Here is a 13,574-nt window from a genome sequence, read left to right as displayed (position 1 = left end):
CAAAAAGGTAATGTTTCATCTTCAGCGCTGCTCATTCCTGTTCTGGAATTGCTGAAGTTTTTGCTGCTTCGTGTGATGTCTTTGTCTATTTGAATCTCAGATGTGATGGGGCTTTTGAACCAAACCTTCTTTCTAGGGAGAATGGGCTCTCTCTCTGAAAGCTAGGGAAAGGATCAACATTTGAATGACCATGAATCTTATAAATTTCAATAAGTGGAAAAAAATGTTTAAAACTTACTTTTGTTATGTTTAGAGTTTTCTTCTCATCTGCACATAAAAAAATTAAATAATGCAGTATTATAGAAAATACGGTTCCTAAATACGGTTCCTAATAAATTAACTTGGCATGTTACCTGATTTACATGAGCTTTTGTTTGTTTTACTTTCATCTTCAGGATTTTTGTGGCAGCTAGACAGAAAAAAAGATAAAAATAAAAGTGTTAGTCATTCACGTTATAGTCTTAGTTCTCAGTCAAGTTTCTTTTATAGATGTACAATTGAAAAATATTGAGATGAATCCCATCAGATTCTAATTTGATTTAATTTTAATTTAATTTGATTCATCGGTTTAAGTATTATTAGTCTCTGACGGATTAATTGCTAATAAATCTGATTTTATAAAATCACTAAATGCCTTCATGCAAAGAACTCCAGATACCTCAATGGGTGACAAAAAACAATGATGATATTGGCAAAGTTCTTTCTTTGTATCTGCAAATGGTCAGTTTTTCCTTTTTCTCAAGCAGGCCAGAGATATATTGTAGGGGAGGGGGGTTGCTGATTTAACCAAACTAAATTTTATCTGGATATTCCATTCTTCTGGAAGGAGTTCGGACAGACCATGGAGAAAAACTAATGGTAAGCCTCAAAGCGATTCTGCCAGATTTTGTGGTGCCTCCTGACGTGGACGCAGTGCTCCGCTAAAGCCCATATTCCACATCTTCTGTTCCTCTAGGCATATGTTCCACTGCAGACCACCTTTACAATTCTGTGAAAAGCAACGCATATTATATCCGAGGTAACACCACCAAGCTCTGCACCAAGTTCTTTGAAGCCCAAAGAGAACAAGCGCAAGAGCCAGGCGGACCAGAGCAGAGTAGAAAATTGGCGTTTTTCCATTATTTGATAAACGATGGACCAATAGATGGTGCACTCCGAATAGAAAGGGTCAATATGGAACAGTTCTTGTGAATTAACATAGCAACAGAGTTGGTCTGTAGGGTGGACATGAGCAGAGCAGAATAATCACCTAGGAAGTGCAATCTGGGGGTAACAGTGTCTACAGTGAGAAGGGGAAGCTGTTAACTCCAACTGTGGACATCGTCAGGCAGTGGAAGGAATACTTTGAGGATCTCAACCCAGATTTGACAGCTTACCTGGAAGCAGAAAATGAATGCCTAAGGTCGGACCTGTTCATCACTAAGGAAGCAGTTACTGAGGTGGTCAAAAGATGTCATGGTGGCAAAGCTTAGGGGGCTTGATGAGATCCACCTAGAGTACCTCAGGTCTCTGAATTCAGTGCGCCTGCTGTGCTCGACACGCCTCTTCAACATCACATGAACATAGCTTTTGGTTGTACCAGTCCAGGGATGATGCCCCTGGCCTGGTAGACCAAGGCTCCCCTTTACAAGAAGAGGAGTTGGAGGGTGTGTTCTAGCAAAAGGGGATCCCACTTCACATGGCCTATGCATGCAGAGTGAGAGTAGAGTCTGGCTGATCTTTGATCCTCGGCTTCAGGAAGCAGTGCACTTTTTGTTCCAGCCAGGGAACACTGGATCAGCTCTACACCCTCCACAGGATTCACGGAAGTTTGTACAACTGCTTTTCATGTGCTTTGTGGACCTACAGAAGACATTCAACCATGTCCCTGTTGGTGCCCTGTGGGGGGGCACTCCAGGAGAACGTAGTTGGGGGCCCTTTATTACGGGCAATCCCGTCTCTGTAGAAAAGGGGCAGGAGTCTAGGCAGTATTGCAGGCATTAAGTCGGACCTGTTCCCAGTACATGTTGGACTCCAGCAGGGGTTCCCTCTGCAATGGGTTCTGTTTATAACTTTTATGGACAGGATTTGTAGGTGCAGCCAAGGGTCAGAGGGGGCCTGATCAGGAGATCACCAGATTTGGTCTCTGCTCTTTTTGGAAGATATGGTACTGCTGGGTCCCTCCAGCCAAGACCTACAGCACTGAGTTAGTTGAATCTAAATTCAGATAATGCATAAACTGGAATAATCTTGTACTCTTGCCATTTTCTATTAGATTCCAAATAATCAATAATAATGTTAAACCAAAAAAATAAAAATCTTTATCAGCACAGCATAGGCTATTTAAAGGTAGGTAGGAGAGTTGTCAATAAGTGTGGGCAGCATTAATGAAACACTCACCTGATCTCAGACTTATTTTCAACAATGGAAGAAAGATCTGCAAAAACGAGGGTAGCTGTAAATCACAAGTTGCCTGTTTCCACATGCTTAATGAAATAACCTTAGGTTTTCATGCTTTCACAAATACTACAGTATCACCTATGATGGTAGAAAGGTTGGGTGGATGATGCGTGTTAATGTTTTCCGCATGGCTGTCTTCTAACAGGGTGGAATTTTTCACATGAAGATGAAGACCCAGCAAGTCATCCTCACTGGGAAAAGTCATTGTGTCCACTGTTAGATGATAAGACAAACAATGAAAACAACAATTTGGGTGGGAATACATCATTTAATCATGCTAAATGCTTTACATTGCCTTCAAAAAAATTTCAACTACTTTTCCACAATGTTACAGTCATCATCTTTAAGGTGTTCTTTATGGATTTTTCTTTTATTGATTAGCAAAGCATTCCATAAATATGTGAAATGATAGCAAAATGGTAGAGTGTTTATATTTTTTGATATATAAATCTGAAAATAAATCAGTTTGTCCTTTAGTATATATTCTGTTCTGCATACAGTACTGGACTTTGACTGGGCCAGAGTACCACATAATCTAAGTTGGACCTAAACCATTCCTGTCTGTTCAGCACTTTTTTGTCCAGCTAAAATCAGAATTTGATTTATTGCCAAGTAGGTTTGTGGTTACAAAGAATTTGACTTGGTGTTGATGGTGCAGACTAATTAGATATACATTCAGAATACAGAATCTATAGCTAAATACAATATAAAACATACAATACATATAGTATATAGCCATATACTACATACACAGTAGAACTGTGCGTTAATGTAAAGGAGGAGGTCTGGACATATTATGTTGTGTAGCTCGTATGTCCTGAATGGGGGAGGGAAAGAGGGAGTGTCAGTGTCACGGGGGTCTCTGGGTCTTGTTTATAAGGCTGGTAGCGGATGGGAATAAACTGTTCTTGTGGCCTGTTGGACTGCAGCCCCCTGCCAGATGGAATTGACTGAAATAGTTTGTGGCTGGGGTGCAAGGGATCAGCAACAATGTTCCTGTCAACCATTGCCTATTGACAAAGATTTTGACTCTAAAATCCCTCTTTAAGAGGTTTCTCTACCTGGCTTCCCTAGTTTCTAAAACAACAACACGATAATGGGAAACTAATTATAGCAGACTTTTTGTTGTGTGTCTCGTGGAATACACTGATGTTTGATGTGCAGCACGTCTAGAATGTTAAAATGTCCATGGTTTTCATTTCCAAAGCCAATTTATAAAACCATTCACTTACCACTCACTTCTTTTCTAAAGATCTCTGGGGAAGAAAAGCTGCTAAGGGATGTTGAAGCAGAAGAGTTAATGCAATCATCTTCATCATCATCATCATCCTCCTCCTCCTCAGTCTCTGATTCTAAAGTAGAGTCTGCCTCGGTGATGCAAGATGGCCCACTTTCTGGAGTGCCATCACCTTTAAGGGCCTCTGGAATGAGTTGGGCCTGAACTGCTGGGGGAGCTTCTCCTGAGAAGTTTTGGTGCACAGATTCTTTAACAACTGATTTCCCAGATGAAGTTCCTCTGTTTCTGGTCAACCCAGAGCGCCTTAAGCATGGCACAGGAGCGCCAAACTTAGAATGCAGAAGTAGAACAAATCAAGGTTAAGAAGCACTCAGCAATTCAGTAGCACCCAAACTTCTACAAGCTAGGAACTACAGGTCATAGCTAGATTTGAAAGTTTAGCTAAAAATGTGTTTCTCACTTACCCTCATTTGAATCACTGGTTTGACAGTGGCTTTGTTTATTTCTTCTTCCTCAGGCTCTTCTGGTAATGTGTCAAAGTATTTTCTAATCAGAAGCCTTTTATGTCCTAGGAGAGTCACATAAAACAATAATTAAATTTACCACATTCAAGTCTGCTTTCAAAGGATTTTTGACTAATCTGACTGCGAGTTACCTTTGGATCAACTCTAACTCAAAATCACTCTTAGAGCAGTCAAGCATGAGGCCTTCTTTGATGTATAAACATTAAAAGAAGGGCCATTCAGCTTATCTTTTATGGCTAATCATATAAAGAAGGGTTTTTAAATATACATTATGTTGAATTCATAGCAGCAGATAAAAATCGCAATAATCTGGAAATCAAAATTGGATACATCTTGGCTTTGACCTTCCAAATTTAACAAAGTTAGACATTGTTTATATGGCAGCGTTTAAAACCAAACACAGCTCAATAGCCAACAATGCAAAAAAAAACAAAAACAAATAAAACTAAATAAAGGGCAGATTTAAGTAAATGCATTTTAGGTAGCTTTGAAAACAGACTAAATAGTCTACTAAAAGGAAATAAAACAAAAGTCTGAGAGCCAATGAATGGTTCAGAACTTAAATGAGATTTGTATGTTCCTACAGTTTGGAAATACCTCTAAACCTTGGCTGCAACACAAAATAAACATTGCATGAACACTTATACTACTATAGAAAACACTTATAATGATTTCCCAGTGTAGTAATAAAAGCATACCTAAAATAGAGGAATTAGATCTGGATCACTCTATATATTCTGTAAAGCAGAGATTGTGATTTTAAAAGCTTTTATTCAGTTTAACAGAGTTTGAAAATCTTTAGTATGTTGGCATCTGGATCACCTTAATTTAAGAAATTTTAAAACCAGCATAATAGTGTGAAATCTGATTAAAAGTAGTACCCAAATACAGTTTATAATATATTTGAAACATGGTTCATAGCATGTGAACTTCTCATTCATTCAGTCTTTTTTTTGTCACCTCTTTTTTTTTTGTTTTCTGTCAGACAAAATCACATTAACCATATATACACGTATATATATATATATATGTTTTGTTTAATAAACATTCAGATGTGACTAACTGTAATTCAAGTATCCTATTCTTTATTAAGTTAATTATATTACAACCAATTAATGTTTAACGTTGTTAAAACGTTTAAACATTAAATGGCAAATTCAATTGGCCTTTGTGGAGCCTTCTAAAAAGACCTTTTATTTACAGTTAATAAAAGGAAACATTTGACCTAAGAAAAAATTCGCTTCTGCAAGTACAAAATTATAAAACACATAAAAAAGAAAGAAAGTTTTTCTCATATCTGTTGTTTTTTGTGTGACAGTTTCTTACTCGCTCTCCTCTTTACGGGTGTATCTCGTCTGCAAGCAAACACATAACCATGACGAACTTTGACCTGGCGTTTGGGCTGACTCATCTCCTTTTAGTCCATTTTCATTCAGATATAACTCCCTTATTTAAATTAATTTGAAGAAAGGAATCAGCTAAAAGCTTAAAATAGCTTTCGTACAGCGCCAATCTGGGCGTTGCTAGGCAACAACGCACACCTGTTCTGATTCTTCTTCTTCTTATTATCATTATTTTTTTTTTTATTGGCGGATGGCAACCAGTTTAAGGCGCATTTACCGCCACCTACCAGACTGGAGTGTGGTTATCAATGACGTCAGAGGGAATTCATACCTCAATGGTATGAACGAATGCGAATATTATCAATATCTATACAAACTTACATATAAATTAATATGTGTGTATATTTACATGCATGCACACACTTATATTCTTTATTTAAATACGATTAAATAATCCAGTGTTTTTTTTTTTAAATCTAATTGACTGATTTCTTGCAGAATTACCTGTTCTGATTGATTAGTAAGTAAAGGTTTGGTTTGTATGCTTTCCGTTTTAAGGTTAAAATAGATCCTAACATAATTTATTTTGGGTTCTATTTCTATCTTATATCATAAAGTGAGCATCCTGTCTATAAACACTATAATTTGTTTTTTTTTATCAACATGCCTGAAGAAAACTGGAGGAAAACTACTAGTCAGACCAAATTAGAGAGTACCATTGTTTACCACAGGGTGGCAGTATCCTACAGGCTTAAGCATAAGCTTTCTTTCTTAAAATAATAAAAGGAAACAAAGCAATAAAAAAACAGGGAGAAATGAAAATAAGAGATTTCTGTTTTTAAATACTCCTACACAGGGACCCAGTTCTTTGACCATAATTTAGTGTAACTGAAGCGCATGCTAATTTCTAAAATCCCATAGATGTTTTATGCTGATGAAGACTCTCAGTCATCCAGGTAATTACATAGATGTTTTCCAATGTAATTCATTATCACCAAACACATATTAACAAAATAGAACATATAAAGAAAAACACATATTCTTAGAACAGATGCATAATAAAAGATACAGGATTTTTATGCGGAACGAAACTTACTGCATATCAGTGAAAGCATCTCCCCAACGATCATGTGTGGAGGAGGGGAGGTAAGTTTATAGTCAGAGCACCATTCATATACAAAGTGTTATATATTGCTAAAGCAACTTAAAGATAAAAGGGGGATTGTGCCACAGATATGGGACTTGGGCAACTTGTAGTAATGGACTAATTATTAACCTTTCTGTGTAACACATTAATCTGTGGTCAATTGGGAGACCATACATCCTGCAGCTAAATCTTAGCTGGGAGTGTTAATCAAAACAATGAACCAAATATAAAATATATTGGTGAAAAGTAGACGATGATGTCGCAGGGGTCCTATTAAAGTTGACTAAACCAACATGAATGACACAAATTTAAATTGACAAGAGGAACTCAAGTGAACTGTATACATTTTGGAAGAGAGGGAAATTGCTCAGATCACCTTCCTGTTTTTCTTGTGTCAAAATAACCCGCCACTGTGTTAACCCCCCCACAAAATCCAATAAATGCAACAGGAAGTTGAATGGGTTATGTTATTTTTTGATATTTTTGTTTCCTATATGGGCTTAAATTGCTGCATTTTATTCATTGGGATGATAAAATGCATTCAAAACTCCTTTTAGCAATTTTTTAAGCTATATAAATTCAAGTGAAGAGGGTATATTCAAGTACTGACAAATGTGGTGAATGACAAATTCAAGATGAGGTTTGGTGTTTAAAATTCAATTAAGCTGCTTATATTGGGGGTTTAGTGAAGACGGGTTATTTTGAGCTGGAGGACACAGGATGTATACAGAAAATGAGGACAACATGGAGGTTGATAAAGTTTATTATCCAAGGAAATCCAACTGACTGCAATAAAAACAGCTATTCCCACCTCTGTTAAAATATAGATTTTTATGTTTAAATCATATGAAATATTTTGGTTATCTTTCAGCATGAATAGAATAAACGGTTAATTCTGGTCATCTATGTTTAGAGCTAGATTATATGACCCAGATTATATAATTCATAAGGGTGATAGGGAATGCAACCTTTGTGACTATATGACAGGAAATGTTTTCCAAACTTTCATACACCTTGATGGTGTTAACTCACTCCTTTGGAAAGTGGTCTTAGGTTATCTTTCCAAATATTTTATTTAGAACAACCGATCGAAAACAAAAAGAGACACCAGACTCATTTAAAACCATTCCAGAATATCTTTTATTTCACTGCCCTGCACCCGTTCCCCCGACCTCCCTCATCCCTTTTGCATCGATCAATCATTACAAGGATATGGTGCTGATTCCATTGTACATCAGAATACATAAATAAATAAGGGACAATTCTTCCTACAACACGCAAAAAAAGAGAGAGAGGAACAAAAAAGAAAAACAAAATCAATCATACGGCTGATTTTAATAAATATGCTTACATCTAACCTGTCCTCGTTTATTTACATCCACATTGTTTATGCTTTGGGACGGTAATCAACTTTAAAAGCATTTGCATTACTACTATATGTAAACCCTTCAAACAAAACAGATGTACCCTATGTTTTAAAATAGTTGTTTGTTCTATTAACTTCCATTTACGGTACTTGATCAGGGGTACATAACCCAGTAACCTGAAATGGTTTAACATATTTAAACCGTTTTCATTGAAAGTCAGAGGGTCTCAGTATTGCATGGCAAACTGCATGCTTTGCCCTAATCCCTGGTTTTGCATTCATTTTATTCAGTCTTTTTTTGTTGTTGTTGCTCATTACCAGACCTCTTCTTTTTGCAGAAATGAATGGAAAAATCAAGCAGTGATTGCACCAGCTGAGATGACAGCTTAATCTGGGCCAGATCTTTACAGTGAAAAAAGTGCATGCATGTTGAATGTCTGGCCACAGTCCCCTCATGATGACCCTTCCTACAATGAATGGGTTAAAAACAGAGTTTAAGTGGAGGAAATGCCCCCCCCATCCACAAAACAGGGGAGTGATTTGAAGGATTTTTGCAGAAGCTCCAGGTTCACATTGTTCGGTCCGCGCTGTAGGACTGTAGGCTGTAGGAGAGCCTCTGATTGAATTGCAGGTTTTTCTTTCCACTTGTAGCTACTCTACACACAATTACATCAAACTCGTGATCAGACACTTTGTTGGTTGTGTAGCTGTTTAAACTGATGGCGAGGGGAAGAGAGGGAGAGAAAAAGGGGAGGGACGTTCTGCTCAGTGCTGGGTTTTTTTCCCCCTGCTACGAGGATCTGAGCTGATTTGTTTAGATAAATAGCAGGTAGCAGTGTTGGTAAGATTTAAAATGCCTAATTTAAAACCAATATAAAAAAAAGACATAATGGAACACGATGCACATGGTCATATGTATTTCTTAGGAATTTACTGTTTCATTCTGATAAAAACGAAACAAAAAAAATAAATAAAAGAAAGCACTGCTTTGCATATGCGGTACATGCAGTTCTATGCTTTCATCTGCTGGACAGTTCAGTGTTTAACACTGATTTGTTTCTTGTGTTTTGAATTGTTATATGTGGCAAATTAATGACACAAAGAAAACTTATTTTCTCAAGCATATAGCTCTGTATATTTATGCAGCAAATGCAAAAAATAAAAATAAAAAAATGAAGAAATAAATATGACGATGTGAAGTGTCAGGTTTTTTTTTTTTTAAATTCCTAGTTTAAGTTGTTCTGAACAGCCAGTTTAAATCCTCCACATTTAGGACAGTTTTGGTTTACTTTCCCAAAGCATGGTTCTGGGATGTAGAATTGTCCCTCTGCAGGTCTAAGCAGATCTTTAGCGTCAGGATGCTCATGGCGGCCTTCACATGGAGATGCTGCTGTAGAGATCGTCGATCCTCTTCTTGAAGAACTCCTTCAGCTCAGGTCGTTTGGCCTTCAGCGTTGGCGTCAAGAGCCCGTTCTCGATGGAAAACATCTCATTGTGGATGTAGATATTCTTTACCTTTAAAGAGACATAAAAACAGAGTTAGGGACCGGTTTGTTCCCCTAGCAGGTTCCACCTCTGCCACATTCGTTTTGCAACCATCAACAAGCTCCTGGGAAGATTTTAACCACTCTTATTGGGAGAATCAGAGGTATTCACTTAAATTTGTTGGCTTAGTTGAAAGGATACAGCTTTTGTTGTTGCATCACAAATTCTTAATAGGCCTGAGGAAGCCCCATTAGCTTGTTTTAACACTTTCAAACCCAGAGAGGTGAAACTTTGGGGTCTTTTCTCATGGAATAGTTTCTAAATGTTTAACATCTTACTCAAACCTTTTCCTATAGAAGGAAGATGTCTTATTTGTTTGGATATTTAAGAATAGCTGTTTAAAAATACAAGCCTTCTATAGAGTGGAGCTCTGGTCACACTGTCCACATTAGCCAGTTTCACATTAACATGGACTGATCAACATCTCACATACTAAATCTACTTTTTTTTCTCCCTATGACAAGTCAAATGGATTCCTGAAAAGGTTAAAGGTCAGATGAGATCAAAACTGTATTTTCAAGATGTGAAAAAAGCCCATTTGAAGCAATCAAAGTTTTGAGAACGCAGCACCAACTGCAGAGCACCAGAGTGGCAGAATTGTAAAGGGGAAACCCTTGTTAGCACATTTTCTTAGACTTGGTTTTCTTCAAACCATTTTACTTTTTTGGTTGTATGTTATGTACTCCAAAACCAAAATGTTCTCAGGCTTGTAAGCTTACCATTAAAAAAGACCAACATGGCAAAACGCTGTGACTGCAGTTTAAGCTGACCACATGCTACCAAAAATGGAGGTCTTTGCGCCTTTTTGCATTTACAAACTGCAATCAGGCGTATTGTTTTGTGACTTAGATGCAGGGAGGAACCTCTGCAGGTTTTCAAAGACCAATGGATTTCATGCCATCTTTGCTTCTTAGTTCCTGGAAATACAGTTAAAAAAAGACATGTCTCTTACCTGCTCAAAAGACAGGAGGCCATTGACTTTACCCAGACGCACCAGATCTTCAAGGATGGCCTTCTTTAGTTCCTGTAAACAGAAAGGATATATATGCATCAGTGCTGGATTTAAATCAGCTACAAAATCTTTTAACTTGTTTTACTTACCGTGTTTTTACAGAGGTCCTTGTAGGTTCCCAGGATGCCTTTCTTCTTGGCCCACTCAGGCATCACTTCAGGATCAGGGACCACAATTCCCACCAAACAGGACTAAAAAAAAACAATCCCACTTTTAATCCAAAAAGAAATTACTTAAATAAAAAATCCTTTACCTAAAGCTAAGAATGAATTATCGTGGGCCGTAGTATGATGAAGTCCTACCTGCAGACTATCTCCATGAACATACAGCTGTGCCACCGGTTCACTCCTGATGTAGATGTTTTCAATCTTCTCAGGGGAGATGTACTCGCCCTGCGCCAGCTTAAAGATGTGCTTTTTCCTGTCGATGATCTTCAGCGTGCCATTCTTCAGCAGGCAAGGTAAAGAAAACATGAAAAAAATGATCTTCATGTAATCACAACAGCATTTTGAACTTCTCTATGATACGGTGGAATGTGGTAAACTTTATGTACGTACAGGTAACCATTTGCCGATATCTCCGGTGTGTAGCCAACCGTCTGTGTCCAACGTCTCGGCAGTTCTCTCTGGGTCTTTGAGGTAGCCTTTAAACACATTTGGTCCCTTCACACAGACCTGGATGAAAAAAGGCCCATGGGATTAAGGCCATGCATGAAACATACAGCAATTACCTCTTAACATTTATATTTCCTTACCTCTCCCTCACCCTTAGATGCAAAGTAGTTCTTCTCAGGAACATCCACCAGTTTAATGAGGTTACACGGCAGTGGAGCCCCAACATGTCCTATTAATCAGATTAAATAAAACAGAAACAATTTCACTTTTACTGAGTACCAGCTACTTATTTTCTATAAATGAAAATAAACCAAGATCTGATTATGTAATGCAGATATTCATAAAAAAAAAAAAAATAGATAAACAGCAGAGGGTGGTGTTGTACCTTCTTCATTACTAGTTGTACAGCGAAGGGATCTCTCTTTGCTTTTCAAAGAGTATTGAAGCACACGTGTTTATAAAAGTACTGAATAACTTTTGGAAACATGACTCGGCAAAAATCTTGGCTTAAAAGTTACTATAGTGAATAATTAACAGAATTGGCTTGCTTTGTATGCCCCTGTAGGTACCTACACCGTCCTTAGATACAGTTAATCCATTTTCTTTAGGTTGCCCACTTTGTAGATCATGTGAAGGCATCAACTGAACTGAGAAATTATTTTATTAGGATAATAGGTAACCATAGTGTTTTAACTGTTGGAATCATAATAACAGTAATAGCATAAAGTTTGGGGAAGACAAAATACAGTGCTGTATATTTTGTCACTTCACCACCAAAAACCTCATCTTAGTTTCAAGACAGGTAGATTTGGGTTTTCATGGCGTTTTATCAAAATATGGATTTAAAATATTTATATTTCTCTTTAACTGAAAACGTTTTAGAAGGTAAATATACATTCTGACAAATCCTAATTATTATTATTTTTTTCCTACAAGGTAAAGTGTGATCGTGCAGGTTTACAGTCCTGCTGTATGTAAAACAATACAGCATTCTCCATTTACTAAACCCTTTTGGGGAATTTGAAGAATGATAACTGGAGAATTCCAAACATCTTTTGAAGATCTTTTCATTTAAAAAGTCTTCTCCCAGAAACATTTCACTACTGAGAATCGACAACGCATGGGTGGCGGGATGAAAGAAATGCATGCACTGGCTGAATTTTAACAGCTTTAAAAGAAACCCAGAGGGAGATTATTTAGAATATTACATCACAGGAAGGCTAGGCCATTAAAAAGAAACAAAAAAACAAACAAAACACAATTAAACTAAACTTCACTCCTACAGCTTTTGGTCCTGGTTTTTAGATGTTTTGTAGGTGCTTTGATTCATAAGGCTGCTGCTATTTTTCCTTCTTTACAAAGCGGATAGGAACTTCCTTACTCCCCCCTCCCGATCCTTTAATCATACACTGGAAAAAAGGGGAAAAACTGCAAGACTGTCTGAGCTGTTACATCACCATGACACCCACACAGAGAGGAATTCAGTTGTATATCCAAAGTTTCATGCAGGACATAAACAACAGATTCCCTTTAGGACGCTTATAACCATAATGACATTAATCAGTCTGCTTTTCAAACACCGGGGTTGATTATTCCCCAAACTTACAGCTCACTGTCATCACTTTTTGATCTCTGACCGGTGACTTGAATCTAGCAAACAAGCTCAGCAGTTTCAGCAGAGATTAAGATCTGTTTCTCTTATCAAGGCCTGCTGTTTACCTGAGGTCCAGTCTCCAGGTGTGGTGTAGGTACATCCAGCCGTGCACTCTGTTTGTCCGTACGCTTCATATACCTACAGAGGAACATCAGGAAGGCACATGTCAGCAACCCTCCTGCCGTTTACTGTTTTGATAAACTGTGAAGATCAGATTTAAATGAATAAGACATGAGTGCCTGAGGTGCATTGTTGTGGTGAAAAGGCAGTTTGTGCTGCAGCCCTTCTGCATCCCACTCATCAGTTCATCCCAACTGATGTTCGGCTGCATCAGTAAATGTGAATTGAGTGCGGTATGCGTGAGTTAGTGAGTGTGTGTCTGACCTGGCAACCAAGAGCTGCTCTGAGAAAACTCAGGACGCTGGGTGAGGTAGGAGCTGCTCCTGTTATAATCATCCTCAGCCTTCCTCCCAGGCTGGCCTGTACCAAGACCAAGCATATCGATTAGACAGAGGAAGCTTAGTGATGTTGTATACAAGATTTTAGACAGAAAACTTAGATAATAGCAACAAAACAAGACCATTTTTCAGTTAACCCTTTTAATATTTAACATCACTGGGACAATTTTTTATAATTAAGCTTCATACTTCTTCAACAGCGTTTACACCTATTGCCAATCTGGTTTAACTGCAT

The 13,574-nt window shown here is 37.7% G+C and overlaps 1 protein-coding gene across 2 annotated transcripts in view; it reads right to left on the bottom strand.

Moving 5' to 3' along the window:
* Nucleotides 1–8,663: 8,663 nt before the first annotated feature.
* acsl6 (acyl-CoA synthetase long-chain family member 6) overlaps nt 8,664–13,574 on the bottom strand; it is a 42,820-nt gene continuing 37,909 nt past the window's right edge. For both annotated transcript variants that reach the window (XM_015405046.1, XM_015405051.1), the window contains exons 14-21: nt 13,266–13,361; nt 12,947–13,019; nt 11,368–11,456; nt 11,171–11,287; nt 10,916–11,059; nt 10,703–10,804; nt 10,554–10,625; nt 8,664–9,571 (exon numbers count right to left, since the gene is read on the bottom strand). In XM_015405046.1, coding sequence (XP_015260532.1) covers nt 9,431–9,571; nt 10,554–10,625; nt 10,703–10,804; nt 10,916–11,059; nt 11,171–11,287; nt 11,368–11,456; nt 12,947–13,019; nt 13,266–13,361 — 834 coding nt within the window. In that variant the 3' untranslated portion in view covers nt 8,664–9,430. The remainder of the gene's footprint in view (nt 9,572–10,553; nt 10,626–10,702; nt 10,805–10,915; nt 11,060–11,170; nt 11,288–11,367; nt 11,457–12,946; nt 13,020–13,265; nt 13,362–13,574) is intronic.

Source organism: Cyprinodon variegatus, unplaced genomic scaffold (assembly GCF_000732505.1).
Source record: "Cyprinodon variegatus isolate N-32 unplaced genomic scaffold, C_variegatus-1.0 Scaffold36, whole genome shotgun sequence".
Classification (NCBI taxonomy): Eukaryota; Metazoa; Chordata; class Actinopteri; order Cyprinodontiformes; family Cyprinodontidae; genus Cyprinodon; species Cyprinodon variegatus.
Note: the sequence above shows the minus strand (reverse complement) of the source record. Positions and strands in the feature narration are given on the sequence as shown.